Source organism: Neophocaena asiaeorientalis, unplaced genomic scaffold, assembly GCF_003031525.2.
Source record: "Neophocaena asiaeorientalis asiaeorientalis breed wild unplaced genomic scaffold, Neophocaena_asiaeorientalis_V1.1 scaffold357, whole genome shotgun sequence".
In the NCBI taxonomy this organism is placed as follows: Eukaryota; Metazoa; Chordata; class Mammalia; order Artiodactyla; family Phocoenidae; genus Neophocaena; species Neophocaena asiaeorientalis.
Window position 1 is genome coordinate 2,285,793 of NW_020173270.1, and position 16,667 is coordinate 2,302,459.

Here is a 16,667-nt window from a genome sequence, read left to right on the forward strand (position 1 = left end):
CGCCGCTTTCCCCCCTCGGTGTCCATACGTTTGTTCTCTACGTCTGTGTCTCAATTTCTGCTCTGCAAACCGGTTCATCTGGACCATTTTCTAGGTTCCACATATATGCGTTAATATACGATATTTGTTTTTCTCTTTCTGAATTACTTCACTCTGTATGACAGTCTCTAGGTCCATCCATATCTCAACAAATGACCCAATTTCGTTCCTTTTTAGGGCTGAGTAATATCCCATTGTATATACGTACCACATCTTCTTTATCCATTCGTCTGTCGATGGGCATTTAGGCTGCTTTTAGGGAGTGTTCTAATTTCATTCTTTTACATGTAGCTGTCCAGTTTTCCCAGCACCACTTATTGAAAAGACTGTCTTTTCTCCATTGTATATCCTTGCCTCCTTTGTCAGAGATTAGCTGACCATAGGTGCATGGGTTTATCTCTGGGCTTTCTATCCTGTTCCATTGATCTATATTTCTGTTTTAGTGCCAGTACCATATTGTCTTGATTACTGTAGCTTTGTAGTATCGCCTGAGGTCAGGGAGTCTGTTTCCTCAAACTCCGATTTTTTCCCTCAAGGCTGCTTTGGGTATTCGGGGTCTTTTGTGTCTCCATACAAATTTTAAGATTATTTTGTCCTAGTTCTGTAAAACATGCCATTGGTAATTTGATAGGGATTGCATTGAATCTGTAGATTGCTTTGGGTAGTATAGTCCTTTTCACAATATTGATTCTTCCAATCCAAGAACATGGTATATCTCTCCATCTATTTGTATCATCTTTACTTTCTTTCATCAATGTCTTATAGCCTTCAAAGTCTGATTCTCTAGGAATTCCTCCTCCCGTTGCTGGACGCCCAGGTTTGGAAGCCTGACGTGGGGCTCAGAACCATCACTCCAGTGGGAGGACTTCTGTGGTATAAGTGTTCTCCAGTCTGTGAGTCACCCACCCAGCAGTTATGGGATTTGATTTTACTGTGATTGCGCCCCCTACCGTCTCATTGCGGCGTCTCCTTCATCTTTGCATGTGGGATATCTTTTTTGGTGAGTTCCAGTGTCTTCCTGAGGATGACTGTCCAGCAATTAGTTGTGATTCTGGTGTTCTTGCAAGAGGGAGTGAGAGCACGTCCTTCTACTCCACCATCTTGAACCAATCTCCAACTTACCTTTTAATTATGTTCATTATTGACTCTCTGTCTCTCCCCACCCCCTACTGGAATGTTAACTCCAAGAAAAAAGGAATTTTCTTCTTTAGTTCATTGATGTATCCTCAGTTCCTTGATCGATGCCTGGCATGTGGTAGGTGTCCAATATTAGTTGAAAGAATGAATGACATTTGGAGGGTTTTGTGCTTGGGGATGGTGCCAAGGCTTGCCGTGCATAACCTCATGTCTTTATCACAGCATCCCTTGGAGGGAGGCCTTGTCACTGTCCCCCTTTGCACAGAGGAGAAAAACAGAGGCTTCTAGAAGCTGCATATGGACACCCTACACACACACCCAATAGTAGAGTCCAGAAGCTTAGCTGGCCTCCATGGAACAACTGGCTGTGTTCTCCCTTCTAGTCGAAGAGGACTGAATGAAGGTCAGGGTCAAAGGTAGCTCCTGGCAGGCACCTGCAGGGGAGTAGAGGAGCCATGAGCAGCTGGCGTGGGGTTGGGGGGGGCACACCTGAAGGGGCTTTCTCAGGTACCCGCAGGGAGCCGCCTTGAACTTGGCTGGGTTCAGCCTGCCCCTCTCAGGAGGAAGGCCAATGCCAGACCTATAAGTGATGCGGACCGAGCTCCAAAGTGAAGCCCCAGCAGAGCCTGGAACTTGTTGCTGGAGCACATACCTGGTGATGGTCAGGGCTGGGGATGGGCGCCCAAGAGGCTGGGACTCCACACACACACACACACACACACACACACACACACAAGGCTACTTTTATATCTACTCCCAGAGCTGGATGTCTGTTCACCATGGACATGGCCGGGTACAGCAGGTGGGACGGCAGGCTGGAGGAGGTCCCCGGAGGTATGAGCAATGGGGCTGCCTCACAGGTCCCCTGGGGTCCCTCTCTGACCAGGGGTTTGGGGTTTGATGGGAGAATGGAGAGGACCAGCCCAGAGAGGGCCTAAGTAGTGAGTGCAGGAGAGACACCACAGGCCCTAGAGCCAGCTGGACCTGGATTAAAATTTCAACTCCGCCACTTAGGGGCTGTGTGACCACAGGCAAGTTACCGTACCTCTCTGAATCTCAGTTTCCTGAGAGGAACCCAAGCATCCAGGGCTCAGTCCTCAGGACCCAGGGATCCAGGGTGGTCCTGGTACCGGAGGAACTCAGGAGGAACTCAGGAGTCCATCTGTGTTATCCCAGGGCACTGGGGACGCTGGGGACAGAGACCCCTCCTCCTGGCCCTGGCTCTCTTGGTGGTCACAATCCTGTGGGCCCTCGTTCTGAGCGTCCTGTTTTCCAAGGGTGAGTGACTGGATGACGGGGGAGGTCGTGTCCAGCCCCCCGGGGACATAGACCTTTTCTCCGTCCCTGAGCACACCAGCCAGGTCTCAGGCCCTTGCCTGGGTCTGAGTGTGAACGCGTCAGAACAGAGTTTGTGTGCACGCACGTGTGTGCATATGTGCCTGTGAATGTGTTTGTCCTCCGTCGGTGTGTGCACATCACGTGCGCTGCACGCCTGTCCACCCACTCTGTGTGTCCGGTGATCAGGGTCCCTGCACCCCTCGGGCCGCGGGAAGAGTTCCCGAGTCCCCCTCTCTCTGCAGCCTCCACAGAGCGCGGGGCGCTGCTTGGCCAACAGGATCTACTGAGGACAAACTGTACGTGCAGAACAGGGGCTCTTGGGTCCCCAAAGTTCGGGGGCGGAAGGGTCTTGGACCCTGGCATCGGGGTAGTGGGTGGGTCGGTGGGGACCTCACAGTCTGCTAGGCTGGCCCTGGAGTTGGGCAGGGTCCTGTGAGTCCCCGAGGGTAACCTGGAGTGTGTGGGGCGGACGGGGGGATCGTTCCAGCCTCGAAGCAGACGGCGGTGCTGGGTGTCCTGAAGGAGGAGGTCCGAGCCTGCAATAGCTGCTGTGAGACTGGTGGCCCGAGGGTGCGGGGCTTGTGGCCGGGATTGGAGGGGGCGAGTGGGAGCGGGTCTCTGGCGTGTAGCGGGGGCGGCAGGCTGGTCTCAGATGTCCCGCCCCCATCCTCGCCCCGCCTTCCCAGGCCTGGGGACTCAGGCGCAGCTGCAGACCATGCACACCAAGCTTAGAGAGGCACAGTCGAAGCTGATTGAGCAGGAGAGCGCCCTGAAAGAACTGAGCGAGCGCGGTGAGGGCAGGACATTGCCATGATCCCTGACCCCTCACCCCGGCTGTTACCCTACCCTTGATTCACCTCCGGACCCCTCTGTGACCCCCACCTGTCCTGTGATCCTGACCATTGACCCCAGTCGTGTCCTCCATCCTGACCCTGACCTCTGGACTCTGACCTTGACTGCAACTCCTAACCCCAACTGTAACTGGACCCTACCCAGCTATAACAGTCCTTGACCCTGATGTCATTGTTTTTTTAACATCTCTATTGGAGTATAATTGCTTTACAATGGACAATAACAAAAACAAACAACCCAATCCAAAAATGGGTGATGTCATTCTTGACCTTGGCAATGACTACGGAAGTGGATGCTGACCTTAACTAATCATGACCCTATTACTGATGCTGAGCCTAGCTATAATCTGGACTCCTTTTACCTCGCAGTGACCCAGAGCTTGGCTGAAGCCGGTAGGGACCGTGAGAACATCCGCACTGAGCTCTTCCGGGCGCTGGAAGGAGTCCGGCTCGGAAACAGTGAGCACGATCCGGAGGGGTGAAGGGGAGAGGAGAGGACAAGTGGATCCCGCCCTTGGGCCCCAGGGTTCCCTGATCCGCCTGGCCCCGCCCTTTGACCTTGGCCTGGTCTCAGTGGCACCGACCCTGAGCCCAGTGGTCCAACACTCCCCTCCCCAATCCTCACCATCTGCTCCATTTGGGAGCAAATCACCTCTTTGATCCTCGCCACCCCGCAGGCTCCTGCGAGGAGTGCCCCAAGTCGTGGCTGCCATTCCAGGGCTCCTGTTACCTTTTCTCCACCCAACGGGCCACGTGGGTGGAGGCGCAGCGCCACTGCGAGGGCGCCAGAGCGCACCTGGTGATTGTCGGGGGCCTGGATGAGCAGGTGCGCAGCTCCGGCTTTGGGGGGCGGGGGGCGGGGAGAAGGAGTTTACCTGAGGGGGCGTGGTTGGGGGCGGGGCCGGCCAGACGCGTGGCTCAGTCTCCGCTCTTGCCCAGGGCTTCCTAAGTCGGAACACTGGTGGCCGCGGTTACTGGCTGGGCCTGAGGGCCGTGCGCAGGGCGCGCAGGATCCAGGGCTACCAGTGGGTGGACGGAGTCCCGCTCAGCTTCAGGTGAAGGAAGGGACTTGGGGAGGCTGACAGTTCGGATCCTAGGAGAAGCGCTTCGGCCAGATCTCAGGGCCTCCTTAGGGATGGGCGGGCTACACCCCAGGAAGTGACTAGGGTTAAATTCTGGGGTTAGAAAGTTAGATCCCAGGTGCGTGTGCTCAGGTTAGACCCTCAGGATGTCTAGGTTAGCCCCAAGCAATAAACAGGCTAGACCCCGGAAAGGAAGGCTGGACCCCATGGCCATCCTCAGCCTAGCCTCCCAGCAGCACCTCCGCTAAACCACTGCAGCCACTGGAATCAGGGGGAGCCCAATGACTCGCTGGGGCGCGAGGACTGCATCATGATTCTCCGCACGGGGATGTGGAACGATGCACCGTGCGACAACAAGGACGACAGCTGGATCTGTGAGAAGAGGCTCAGCTGCTGACCTCCCACAGTGCCCCAGAGTCACGCCCACTGGCACTTGTCCAATCGCCTGAGCCGCTCACCGTCCTGGCTCCGCCCACCTCCATTAATTTCCCACCCCACCCACAGCGTAGGCCAGTGAGACCTCCGCTTCAGCCTCACTGCAACCCCTCACCCGTGGACCTCACCTAGTCCCCACCCGCCCCAAAATCTGAGCTCCCCAGCCCTGTGATCTGACCCTATCGCCCTCCCTAACCAAGGTCAAGGATGGAGCTGTTTGATTTACTTTATTTTACCATGCAGATGGAAGGCCTCAAACAAGGGATTTTGAGAGCTTTCTTTGCAGCCCGAGGGAGCATCAATAAATGAGAAATGAATCTCGGCTCCTGGCTCTGGTTAGCTGTTCTAAGCTTTATCTCAGAGACTCTGATGTCACCCATGTGAGTGACCCTGACCTCAGGGGCCTAGGATACCCCCCAAACCCAGTGGGTAACCTGCATTGGGCCAGGGGCTGTAGGGCACTGGGGACACAGGAATGAGTCTGACCCCCATCCCTACCCCTGGGACCATGTGACCAGTGACTCGGCTGAGGAATACATGATGCGTTTGAAGGAGCCACCTGTGTCCCCAGGGAGAGGAACTCTGCTGAGATGTTGCCGTGCTGGCCCTGTTCCTTGAGGAGACTGTCACCCTATTGTGGAGACGACGGGCAGCCTGACACAAGGCCCTGAGACAGGTGGGAGAGGGGCTGCCCGGATCTGATGAGCATGTCCCTTTCGTCTCGGGCACCCAGATTCTGTGGGATGTTCAGGAAATACATCCAGAGAAGACGGACCTTCCAAGAACAATGGGATTTCAGCACATGGAGCTAGGAAGGGAGGGCTTTGCAGGTAGAGAGTGTTGGAAACTGTAAGCTATGGCTGAACCCATTTGGGGGGTGTGGGGTGCACACAGCCTAGCTTTATCAACTGGAGACTTTTGATCTGAATTTACCCTGTACTCCCAAAGCTTCCTGCTCCTGTCTTGGGGACCTGGGGGCTCTCCCAGCATTTCCAGTGGAGACGGATCCAACTGTCCAACTGAGGGGAGTGACAGGCTAGCAGCTTTTAGTTCTGTGCAGAGCTGAGTCCGGAACCAAAGCTGCTCAGAGCCCCCAAGCTGCCCAGCCCCGAGAGCATCCACTGAGCAGGAACAGGAGGGAACAGCATCCCAACTCCCTGGCCAGGCAGAATCTTCCAGTGCTGTAACCAGGAAACCCCCAACCCTTCTCTGAATCCTCTAAGCTGCAGCCCAGGGGACTTCCCTGGCAGTCTAGTGGTTAAGACTTCACACTTCCACTGCAGGAGGTGCAGGCTCGATATCTGGTGGGGGGACAGAGATCCTACATGCCGAGTGGTGTGGCCATAAATAAATAAATAAACTCCAACCCAGAGCAAGGCATTGACCTTTCCCAGGAGCCATCTGACTTATGGACAGATAAAATACCTAGTAGACTGTTGACCAGACTGATGGATTTCCAGACAGTCAGCTTGGAAGAGTGTATGAGTTTCCTACTGCTGCTGTAACAAATGCCTGCCACCTTGGTGGCTTGAAACAATATACATCTATTCTACAGTTGTGGAGGTCAGAAGTCCAAAATTAGTTTCATTGGGACTTTCCTGGCGGTCCAGTGTTTAAGACTCCATGCTTCCACTGCAGGGGCATGGGTTCAATCCCTGGTCGGGGAACTAAGATCCCGAATGCTGTGCAGTGCGGCCAAAAAGAGGAAATAAAAAAAATTAGTTTCGTTGGACTGAAATCAAGGTCACGAGGATCAGGCTCCCCCAAGAAACTCCATGTCACCCAGCAATTCCACTTCTGGGTAGATATCCAAAAGAACTGAAAGCAGGGTCTTGAAAAGATATTTGCATACCCATGTTCATAGCAGCATTATTCATAATAGCCAACAGGGAGAAGCAACCCAAGTGTCCATCAATGGATGAGTGGGTAAACCAAACATACTCATCCATATAATGGAATACTATTCAGCCTTAAAAAGGAAGGAAATTCTGACACATATTACAGCATTATGCTGTGTGAAATAAGGACAAATACTGTTGTTTAATGGGTGCAGAGTTTCAGCGTTGCAAGACGAAACAGTTCTGGAGATCTGTTGCAGAACGATGTGAATATACTTAACACTCCTGAACTGTCCACTTAAAAATGGTTAAGATGGTACATTTTATGTTACGTTTATTTTACAACAGTTGAAAAAATTTTTATTTTAAATGCACTCATTTCAAGCTTACAATTTAACAAGTTTTGAGCAATATATACAGATGTGTAGGCACCACGGCACTGCAGAGCTAGAACATTTCCATCACCTCCTAAAATTCCTTCTTGTCCCTTCCCAATCAATCCTCCCCTCCTCCCCTCCCCCAGGCCACCACTGACCTGCTTTCCATCACTATTGATGAGATTTGTCTTTTCTCAAATGCCATATACACTGAATCGTACAGTGTGTAGTGCTCTGTGCCTGGATTCTTTCTCTGGGCATATAGTGTTTTTGAGATGCACCCACGCTGTTGTCGTTTGTTTCTTTTCATTGCTGGATCATCTCCCATTGATCGGCTGGACCACCCTCTGTGTATCCAGTCACCTGTTGACAGATGTTCGTGTTGTTTGAATGTGAGGGTATGAATCAAGCTACCGTGAATGATCTCATACAGAACTTTTTATGGATTTAAGTTTTCACTTCTCTTGGGTAAACACCTGGGAGTGGGTCGGATAGTAGGTAAGTGATTCAGTTTATAAGAAAATGCCAAACAGTTTTCCAAAGTGGTTGCACCCTTTTTGCATCCCCAATACTCAGCCATGTCTCCAGGCTCTGGTTGCTCCGGGAGGGTATTTTTGACCCAAGGGAGGCTTTAGCAGTTCTAGAACCAGGTGGCGGTGCTTATCTAGAGAAGAGCAGGGGGGGGTGGAAATGAGGCTGGAAATTGAAGCTGATATTGTGGGAAAGCAGGAAGCACGGGTTTACATGTGCCTGATAACACATGTTTTCACGGGAAGATGAGACAGGGCAGGGGGCTGGGAAGCAGGAGGTTGGGGAGGGGTCTCTGCCGTTTGGAACTACAGCCCCCTGAACAGAGACAGATAGAAGGGTTGTTGACTGCACCCCAAAGAGGGGCCTTCTGGGGGTGACAACAGTGGTGCTTCAGCAGACCGAGGAGGAGGCTGGCCAGAGAGAAGCTGGAGAGGGGAGAGCTGATGGGAGAGCAAGTCTCCGTGAACAAGGAGCAATTTCATTCATTCATTCAATGCCATCATTTTCTCACCCAGAAACATTTCTTGTGCACTTACTGTATGCCAGGCACTGGGGTTCCAATGGAGAACAAGAGGTAAAAATACCTCGTTTTTTTACCTTAGACTGAGTGGAAGCAACCACCCACAAAATCGTATAGACGCTATGAGCCCATTTATAGACGCTATGAGCCCATTTATATGAAGTTCTAGAATAGGCAGAACTACTCAAGCTTGGAAACTTGTGGGCACAATGGTTCCCCGGGAGCAGAGGCAGAGACTTCCTGGGAAGGGCCATGAAAGAACTTTCTGGAATGATGGAAACATTCTGTACCTTGATAGAAGTTTGGATTACACAGGTGAATGCATTTGTCAAAGCTCCAAGAAAACACTGCTGGAATTTGTGTATTTCATTCTAAGTTATTTTACTCAAAAGGGAAAAAAGTTAGGAGAGCAGCCAGTGAACATTGACCTCTAGTTCACGGTCTGTGGGTTGGAGCATTTGGGGGGGGATTTAGTATTGATATTTAGGGGGCTGGAGTGAGCTAATGTCTGCACCTTACTTTGAAATGCATGAAAAATAAAATGGATTGAGGGGTGGATGGATGAACAGATTTGTAATCAAGCAAATATAGACAGTGTTGATTGTAGAATCTAGCTAGGGATGGATTTTCATTCTAAAACTCAACTTTTCTGTATGCTTGAACATTGTCATAATGAAATGTTGGGGTTCAGGTTGTGGTTGCTGCCTTCTTGGGGCTCACAGTCTGGCAGGTGATGAAGAGGAGGTGATGAGGAGAAATAGAAGGTGGTGTGCCCACGTGGTGAAATTGGAAGTGGAACATTGTGGAAAAGCAATCCCCCCGCTCCCTACACTTCTATCCTAAAGAGTGAGGTGGGGGAGGGAAAGCAGGGTCTGTCTTGGAGAGGCCAAAGGGGTTTGCGCTGGGAAGCAGGGGGTTGGGGGCAGAAGAGACCCCTTCCGGCCACCCTCTTATCCTTTCCCAGTAGGTGTTCCCACCAACAGCCCCCTGAGTGACCACATGACCCCACTGTCTGGGGCTGAGTCAGCAAATCAAAGATGACCTTGGAGCCCAGCCAGGGTTTCTTGGATGGAACGGCCCTATCTGTCACCCCGTTTTCCAAGGAAGTGAACTTGGGACAGAGTAGCTTGTCGTTTCCAACCTCCCGCATCCCTCCCCCCCAATTCCAGGAACCACCCCCCCCCCGGGATCTTGGGGCATCTTACTGGGTTGGCTGAGGTATCTGGGGAAGCCCCTAGAGTAGGACAGAACACACACTCCTCCTGTCCCCTTGGCAGCCCCTTTGCCATCCACCTCATCACCCCGCCCCCAACTCTTCCCTCTCCTGTGTCCCCACGTCCACTCACAGATGGCTTAAATGGATGGATTTGGCAGATGCAGACAGAAGGACCAGCGTCTAGAACCTGTGCTTGCCACTTACTCGATGGGCGAGCCTAGGCAAGTGACTTTGCCTCCCTGAGCCTCAGTTTTTGCATCTATCAAATGGGAACAATAACATCTACCTCCTCAGGTGCTGGGGTCAGCTGAACAATGACCCCCAAAGATGTTTCCGTCCCAATCCCTGGAACCTGTGAATAGGCAACCTGACAGGGTGAAAGGGGTTTTGCAGGTGAGATTAAGTTAAGGATCTGGAGATGGGGAGATGATCGTGGATTACTCAGGTAAGCCCAGTGTTATCCCAAGAGCCCTTATAAGAGAAAGGCAGGAGGATCAGAGTCAGAGAAAGGTTGAAAGATGCTACATTGTCTGCTTTGAAGATGGAGGAAGGGGCCACAGGCCATTGAAAGTGGGGGACCTCTAGAAGCTGGAAAAGCTAAGAAAACATTCTCTCTAGAATGTCCAGGAGGAGGGCAACCCTGTCCACGCCTTGATTTTAGCCAGTGAGACCTGTATTGGGCTTCTGACCTCCAGAACTGCAAGATAATACACTTACATTGTTTAAAGCCAGGCAGTTTGAGGTAATTCCTTACAGCAATCATTAAGAAACTCCTACAGATGTGATGTCTGTAAAGCACCTACTGTGTGCCTAGCCCTGAGCCACGGGCTGGGGACTCGGTGGTGACAACAGGCACTGCCCCTGCCCTTCTGGAACTCGTGTTCTAATGGGCGCTGTGCAAGATATAAGCAAACCAGACACCTTCACAGGTGGGGGTCATAGAGACCATTGACAGGGTGACTGAGGGGCTAGGGGCCGCTTTAGCTGGGACCACTTCTCTTGGAGGGCAGAGAACTGGAGGATGAGGAAGGGCCAGCCAAAGGGCTCAAAAATCAGAAAAGTGTGCAGATGTGGCTGGAGCTGAGCAAAGGAACAATGCAGGCAAGGAAGGTGCCAGCCACACAGGGCCCTGCTGGCTGCAGGGAGTTTTCTTCCAAGAGCCTTTGTGCTTTGTGGCGGGGGGCGGGGGAGGGTATTAATAATGGGAGATACGCGACATTGATGTGTTTCGGGAAATAGTGCTAACAGCGCTCCCATTGTTGCAGGCTTCTCTCTATCCTGCGGAAGAGACTTTTTTTTTTAATCATGCGGAAGGACTTATGCACACAACAACCTACGTGAGAGAACTGTGCATATACCCACTTTACAGATGAGGAAACTGAGGCCCACAGGAGAAGGGGGTGGAGCTGGCACTTCGTGACCTTCTCTCACCCACGCAGGTTGTGGGGAGTCACCCAGTCGGGGGAAGCAGTGACCAGGTATATCCAGAAGAGGGCAGCACTCCTACCGTCCTGACCAACCTAGGGAACCAGCCCGCAGAAGAGCCAGATGGAGCAGAAAAACCTCACCATCCTAGACCAAAGTCCTTAAGGTCGCGGGGCCCGGTCCCTGAGGGACTGAGGACCTGGGGTCCTGGATTTCTGGGTTCCTGAGGGTCAAGACTGGGATCTTGGGGAATTCGCTGGCGGCCCAGTGGTTAGGACTTGGCGCTTTCACGGCTTTCGCTGCCGTGGCTGGGATTCAATCCCTGGTCGGCAAACTAAGATCCTACAAGCCATGCAGCATGACCAAAAAACTGGGAATAAACAAACAAACAAACAAACAAACAAATAAATAAAACAGAGCCAGTGTTAAGAAAAAAAAGACTAGGGTCTTGGCTTCCTGGGTCCCTAAGGGGCTGGGGGCCTGGATTTCTGGGGTCCTGAAAGTCAGGACTGGGGTCCTGAAATCCTGGATCTCCAAAGGGCTAGGGGCCTGGGTCACTGAGTGTGGGGCTTGGGGTCCTGGCTTCTTGGGTCCTTAAGGGTTTGGATTCCTGGGTCTCCAGGAAGCTCAGAGCATGGGTCCCTGATGGTGGAGCCTGGGGTCCAAGATTTCTGTATCTCTAGGGGGCTGGGAGCCATCCTCTAGCCTGGTCCCCACACAATATCCCATCCTCTCAGAGAACCATGGGCAATGTCAGAGAGAAACCCCCGAATCTCCCAGTGCAGTCCTGGAATGCTCTCAGGATTCCCAGGATGGGCTGGCTCAGCCACCCCTGGTCCCTGGGGATGTGCTGGGGCCTGGAGGGGCTGGAGGGAGTGGGCATTGGGCCTGGGAGTCTCTCCAGAAGGAAGGATGTGGACGAGCCAGCCTCTGTGTCCCCCTCATCCTGAGCCCCCCCACCCAAGCCCTCGCCACCCACAACAGCACAAAATAACAAAACCAGCCATGTCAGCCTCCAGGAGGTGATAATGCAGAGCCAGCCGCTTCCCAGCCCACACGTGCCTTTCCTCTTCCTGCTGACCTGCTCTCTGCGTGGATGACGGTTGGGAAGGGGAGTAAGGAGGGGCACATTTGCCTGTGAGCTCAGGGCCCCTCCAGGAAGGGGGCCCAGGTCCTACCCGCGGAGAGGCCCACCTAACACAGATGGACTGGGTAAGGGGAATATAGAGGACTGTGGGGTCTCAGAGGAGGCCTCCAACCCGGCCTCTGCAGTCAGGGAGGCCTCCGTGCAAACTGTCACTGCAGGCCAGCTTGGCACCCCAGGAGTGGCAGCCACCAGTGCAAAGGCCCTGAGGTGTAAGAGTGCACCAGGGGAGTCTTGTAGGGAGTGGGGGTGGGGGAAGGTGTGGCTGGAGAGGCTGAAGAGCAGCAGGTAAAGCCCTTGAACTCCAGGCAGGGGAGGCATGGAGGGTTGGAAGCGGGGGAAGATGTGGTCCTGTGGCTGATGGAGAGGGGACTGCCACCATTGTCCAGGAGGGAAGATGGTGACCGGGGGTGGGGTCGTGGAAGAGGAGAGACAGGACCAGTCAAAAGATAAGGAATGTGGCTGATGGGGTGGGGAGAAGGCAGGTGGTGGTGGGCAATGCTGTGCTCAGCCCGGGGCAGGGGTCACAGCGGGGCTCACTCTACTTATCACACCAGCCCCCCTCGATTTCCCCCAACAGACCCTGCTGCCCAGGGGATCCCCAGGCGTGTGCAGAAGGGGCAGGTGGCAGCTACACGGGGCCTTGCGGGCTCGTCTTTGCCCTTTGCAAGTACTGTTTCCCCTGCTGGGGATCCCTCCCCCTATCCACGAGCTGGGGGTCTCATTCTCTGCAGGGGGTCCGGCTAAACGTCACCTACTCAGAGAGCCTTCCTGGATCACTATTTAAGTAGTGCCTCTGACACCCCCTCCTCCTATCTCCTTTATGTCTCTGACATCCGTCACCATCTGACATTTGTCTGTCTCCCCAGATAGAACGTCTCAGCTCCAAGGGTAGAGATTTTGTCCATCAAGCCCCAAGGGCCCATCATGGTGTCCAGTGTCTCACTGAATGCATGAATGAATGAATGAGTGAGTGAATGCCAGTGATGAAATAAAAATTCACATTTGTACTGAGCCTGCGCGTCTGGAGCCTGTGCTCCCCAGCAAGAGAGGCCGCCGTAGTGAGAGGCCCGCGCACCGCGATAAAGAGTGGCCCCCGCTTGCCACAACTAGAGAAAGCCCGCGCACAGAAACAAAGACCCAACACAGCCAAAATAAATTAATTAATTTAAAAATAAAGTCTTTGAATGCAGAGAATGTGCTTTAAAAAAAATTCACATTTTAAGGGGAGAAGAGAAAAATTTAAACATAAAATTTTTCCTCTGCCCTTTGGTCTCCTCCCTCGCCCTCTTGTGTGCATGGTTCACCTGCATTATGTGTGAACCAGACCTCCCCAACGGCAGAAATACCTACGCAACCATAAAGATCAATTTTCTCCCTCTGGCGCCAGCCCTGTAACTCCTTAGACGGTGACATTCCTTCCACAATCTGTAAGGGGTCACGACGAGCCACCACTCGCCTTATAGGTGCAGACGTCTTCGGTGAACTTTCCATACAATGCTAATATACCATTTTCCTTAAAGATAGAGATGGATGCAGAACAGACTGGTCAGACAACCTGGGGCGATCCTGGGCAGTACCTAATGGTAGTTCTCAGCTTAAATACTTACTTATGACCTTATTAATGCCACTAGCTATATTACTTGTATTCTGCCTGTTTCACCAGATTATTGTTTCTTGCATTATGAAATGTGTAATCGAGGGACTTCCCTGGTGGCGCAGTGGTTAAGAATCTACCTGCTCATGCAGGGGACACGGTTCAAGCCCTGGTCCGGGAAGATCCCACATGCCGCGGAGCAACTAAGCCCGTGCACCACAACTACTGAGCCTGCGCTGTAGAGCCCACGAGCCACGACTACTGAAGCCCGCGTGCCTAGAGCCCGTGCTCTGCCACAAGAGAAGCCACCGCAATGAGAAGCCCACACACCGCAGCAAAGAGTAGCCCCCGCTCGCCGCAACTAGAGAAAGCCCATGTGCAGCTATAAAGACCCAACACAGCCAAAAATAAATAAGTAAAATAAAATAAATAAATTTATTAAAAAGAAGACTTTAAAAAAATGTGTAATCGAGCCTCAGGTAGATTTAATCATGATTAGGTGACTTGAAACAGTTGATCAAATATATAGTCTTATAAGATCAGTGATTGTAATAGTGTAACTCTAGCTATGGGAAGAAGCAACAGAGGGAACCATTGCCTGGACCATAACGAGCTAGTAAGAGAGGTAGTCCAGAAGCTTTTGGCTACTGTAACAGTCCACTAATAGCACACTGAGTGGCTGTATCCATGAAATCTTCGCCAGACCTGGGAACGAGCATTCCTAGCACCATGGGACAAATCGGTCACGAAATGCCTCCCAAACTTTGGTCGAAATTAAGACCGAAAGGGAGGGGATTGTAACAGGATGAGGCACTTTGTGCTGTAGGAAAATTGGCAGAACTGGCCCTCGGATAGACAGGGATTTCCAGGAGACAATTTTATGAACTCAGTTTCTTGCATCATCCCATCCTTAGGAAACCACTAAAACCATTAACTAAGATATCCGTTCCTCGAGAACAGCGGCAACCTTCTACCAAGATGAGTACTCAAATATGAAATATGAAAAAGAATATATATGTATAACTGAGTCACTTTGCTGTGTAGCAGAAATTAACACGACATTGTAAATCAACTATACTTCAGTAAAATTAAAAAAAAAAAAAGATGAGGGACTTCTCTGGTGGTCCAGTGGTTAAGACTCTGTGCTTCTAAATCAGGGGGCGTGGGTTCCATCCCTGGTTGGGGAACTAAGATCCCACATGCCACGTGGTGCGGCCAAATATAAAAAAATTAAAAATTTAAAGTTAAAATTAAAAACATTAATAAAAAGATGACTGCTCGATTGCACGAACCCCCCTTTTCCAAAATCACATCTATACTGGCCTCCCCCTTTACCTCTTCGGAACAGCCCTCAGAGCTCTCTGAGAGACTGTCTCCCGGGTTATAATGCTCAGGCTGGCTCCAATAAAACTTTCCCTTTCTTTCTTAGATTGACTATTGATGAGTTTTTTCGTCGCATGAACGAGCGATGCACAGGAGATGCACGGGGCTGAACACAGAGATGTGGGAAGTAGCAAGGATTGGGGGTGATTGAAGCCGGGCGGTGGTACGGAGGTGGAGGGAGAGGTCCTAAGGGGAAACTGAGGCCTGTGGGGGATGGGGGGTCGGGGGGAGGAGGGCCAAGTCCAGCCCTCCTCCCCTCCTCCAGCAGGAGGGCTGCTGGAGGAGGGCCCTGCTTCTGTCCATCAAGCCCTCTTTGGAAACAGTTCTGCAGAAGACCGGTAGAGGGCATACGTGTGTGTCTGTATGACTGTGTACTTGCGCGTGTGCGTGTGTGTTGCATATCTCTGGTGTGTGTCTCTATGTGCGTTCTGTGTGTGTATGTTTCGGTACACTTAAATGTGCGTTTGTGTTTATGTGTGCGTGTGATTACGTTGTGTGTATCTGTGTGCACATTGGGTACGTCTACCTTGCATCTGTAGTCCCACTGTGTGTTGTCTCTGTGTTTAAGTTGTGTGTGTGTGCTGTGTGTACCTCTGTGCATTTCTGTGTATTTGTCTGTGTCTGTGTATATCTATGTGTATGCGTTGTGTACGTGTGTGGTTTGGTGGTATTTGTGTGTGTGTTGTGTAGATGCCTCTGGGTTGTGTCTGTGTGCACGCGGGGCATGTGCAGTTTTGCATTGTGTAGGTATCTGTGGTTGGATAGCACTGTTTGTCCGTGTGTCTGAATCTTTTTTTTTTTTTTTGCGGTACGCGGGCCTCTCACTGTTGTGGCCTCTCCCGTCGCGGAGCACAGGCTCCGGACGCGCAGGCTCAGCGGCCACGGCTCACGGGCCCAGCCGCTCTGCGGCATGTGGGATCTTCCCAGACCGGGGCACGAACCCGTGTCCCCTGCATCGGCAGGCGGACTCTCAACCACTGCGCCACCAGGGAAGCCCTGTCTGAATCTTTGTATGTGTGTTGTGTGGATGTCTTTGCATGTCGATTTGTGCATTTGTGGTGTGTGTGTGTGTGTGTGTGTGTGTGTGTGTTGTGTGGATGTCTTTGCATGTCGATTTGTGCTTTTGTGGTGTGTGTGTGTGTGTGTGTGTGTGTGGGTGTTGTGTGGATGTCTCTGCATGTCGATTTGTGCTTTTGTGGTGTGTGTGTGTGCTTTTGTGGTGTGTGTGTGTGTGTTGTGTGGATGTCTTTGCATGTCGATTTGTGCTTTTGTGGTGTGTGTGTGTGTGTGTGTGTGTTCTGTGTGTGTCTAAATTGAGTCTTGGCAGGAACCTAGCATCATGCAAGCCGTCGAGTCCCAGTTAGAACATGTAGGGCCACTGGGCACCACTATGGCCTAGGGCTGGGGCGCCTGGGCCTGCAGAGTTGTCAGAAGCTTGGAAACTCCAGATTCCATCACAGGCCCAGCCTCTATCCAGAACCCCGTCCTGTGGCCTCCCCGCAGCCCAGCAGGACTTGTTCCCAAACTTTCTCCTCCTCGTTTCTGTGTCCTCACCGCCCAGCTGTCCACCCACACTGGTCATTTTCCATAGCATCTTCCAAGCACCCACCCCCACGTCCCTCCCATCATAAAGGCTATCTCATCTCAAACCTACCTGCTTCTCTCCATCCCCATTGCCACTGCCCCAGGCCACCTCCTCTGGCTCCTGGACCAGGTGACAGCCCCCCGCAGGGCCCCCCCCCCCCCCCCCCGCC

The 16,667-nt window shown here is 52.2% G+C and overlaps 1 protein-coding gene across 1 annotated transcript; it reads left to right on the forward strand.

Annotated features, from left to right (window-relative positions):
* The first annotated feature begins 1,917 nt into the window (after nt 1-1,917).
* On the forward strand, nt 1,918-5,202 carry CLEC4G (C-type lectin domain family 4 member G). The gene is made up of 9 exons (XM_024746033.1): nt 1,918-2,010; nt 2,353-2,454; nt 2,757-2,810; nt 3,002-3,064; nt 3,201-3,305; nt 3,735-3,824; nt 4,043-4,191; nt 4,305-4,420; nt 4,706-5,202. Exons 1-9 carry the CDS (start codon nt 1,956-1,958, stop codon nt 4,842-4,844), a joined length of 873 nt encoding a protein of 290 aa, XP_024601801.1. The 5' UTR covers nt 1,918-1,955; the 3' UTR covers nt 4,845-5,202.
* The last annotated feature ends 11,465 nt before the right edge of the window (nt 5,203-16,667 follow it).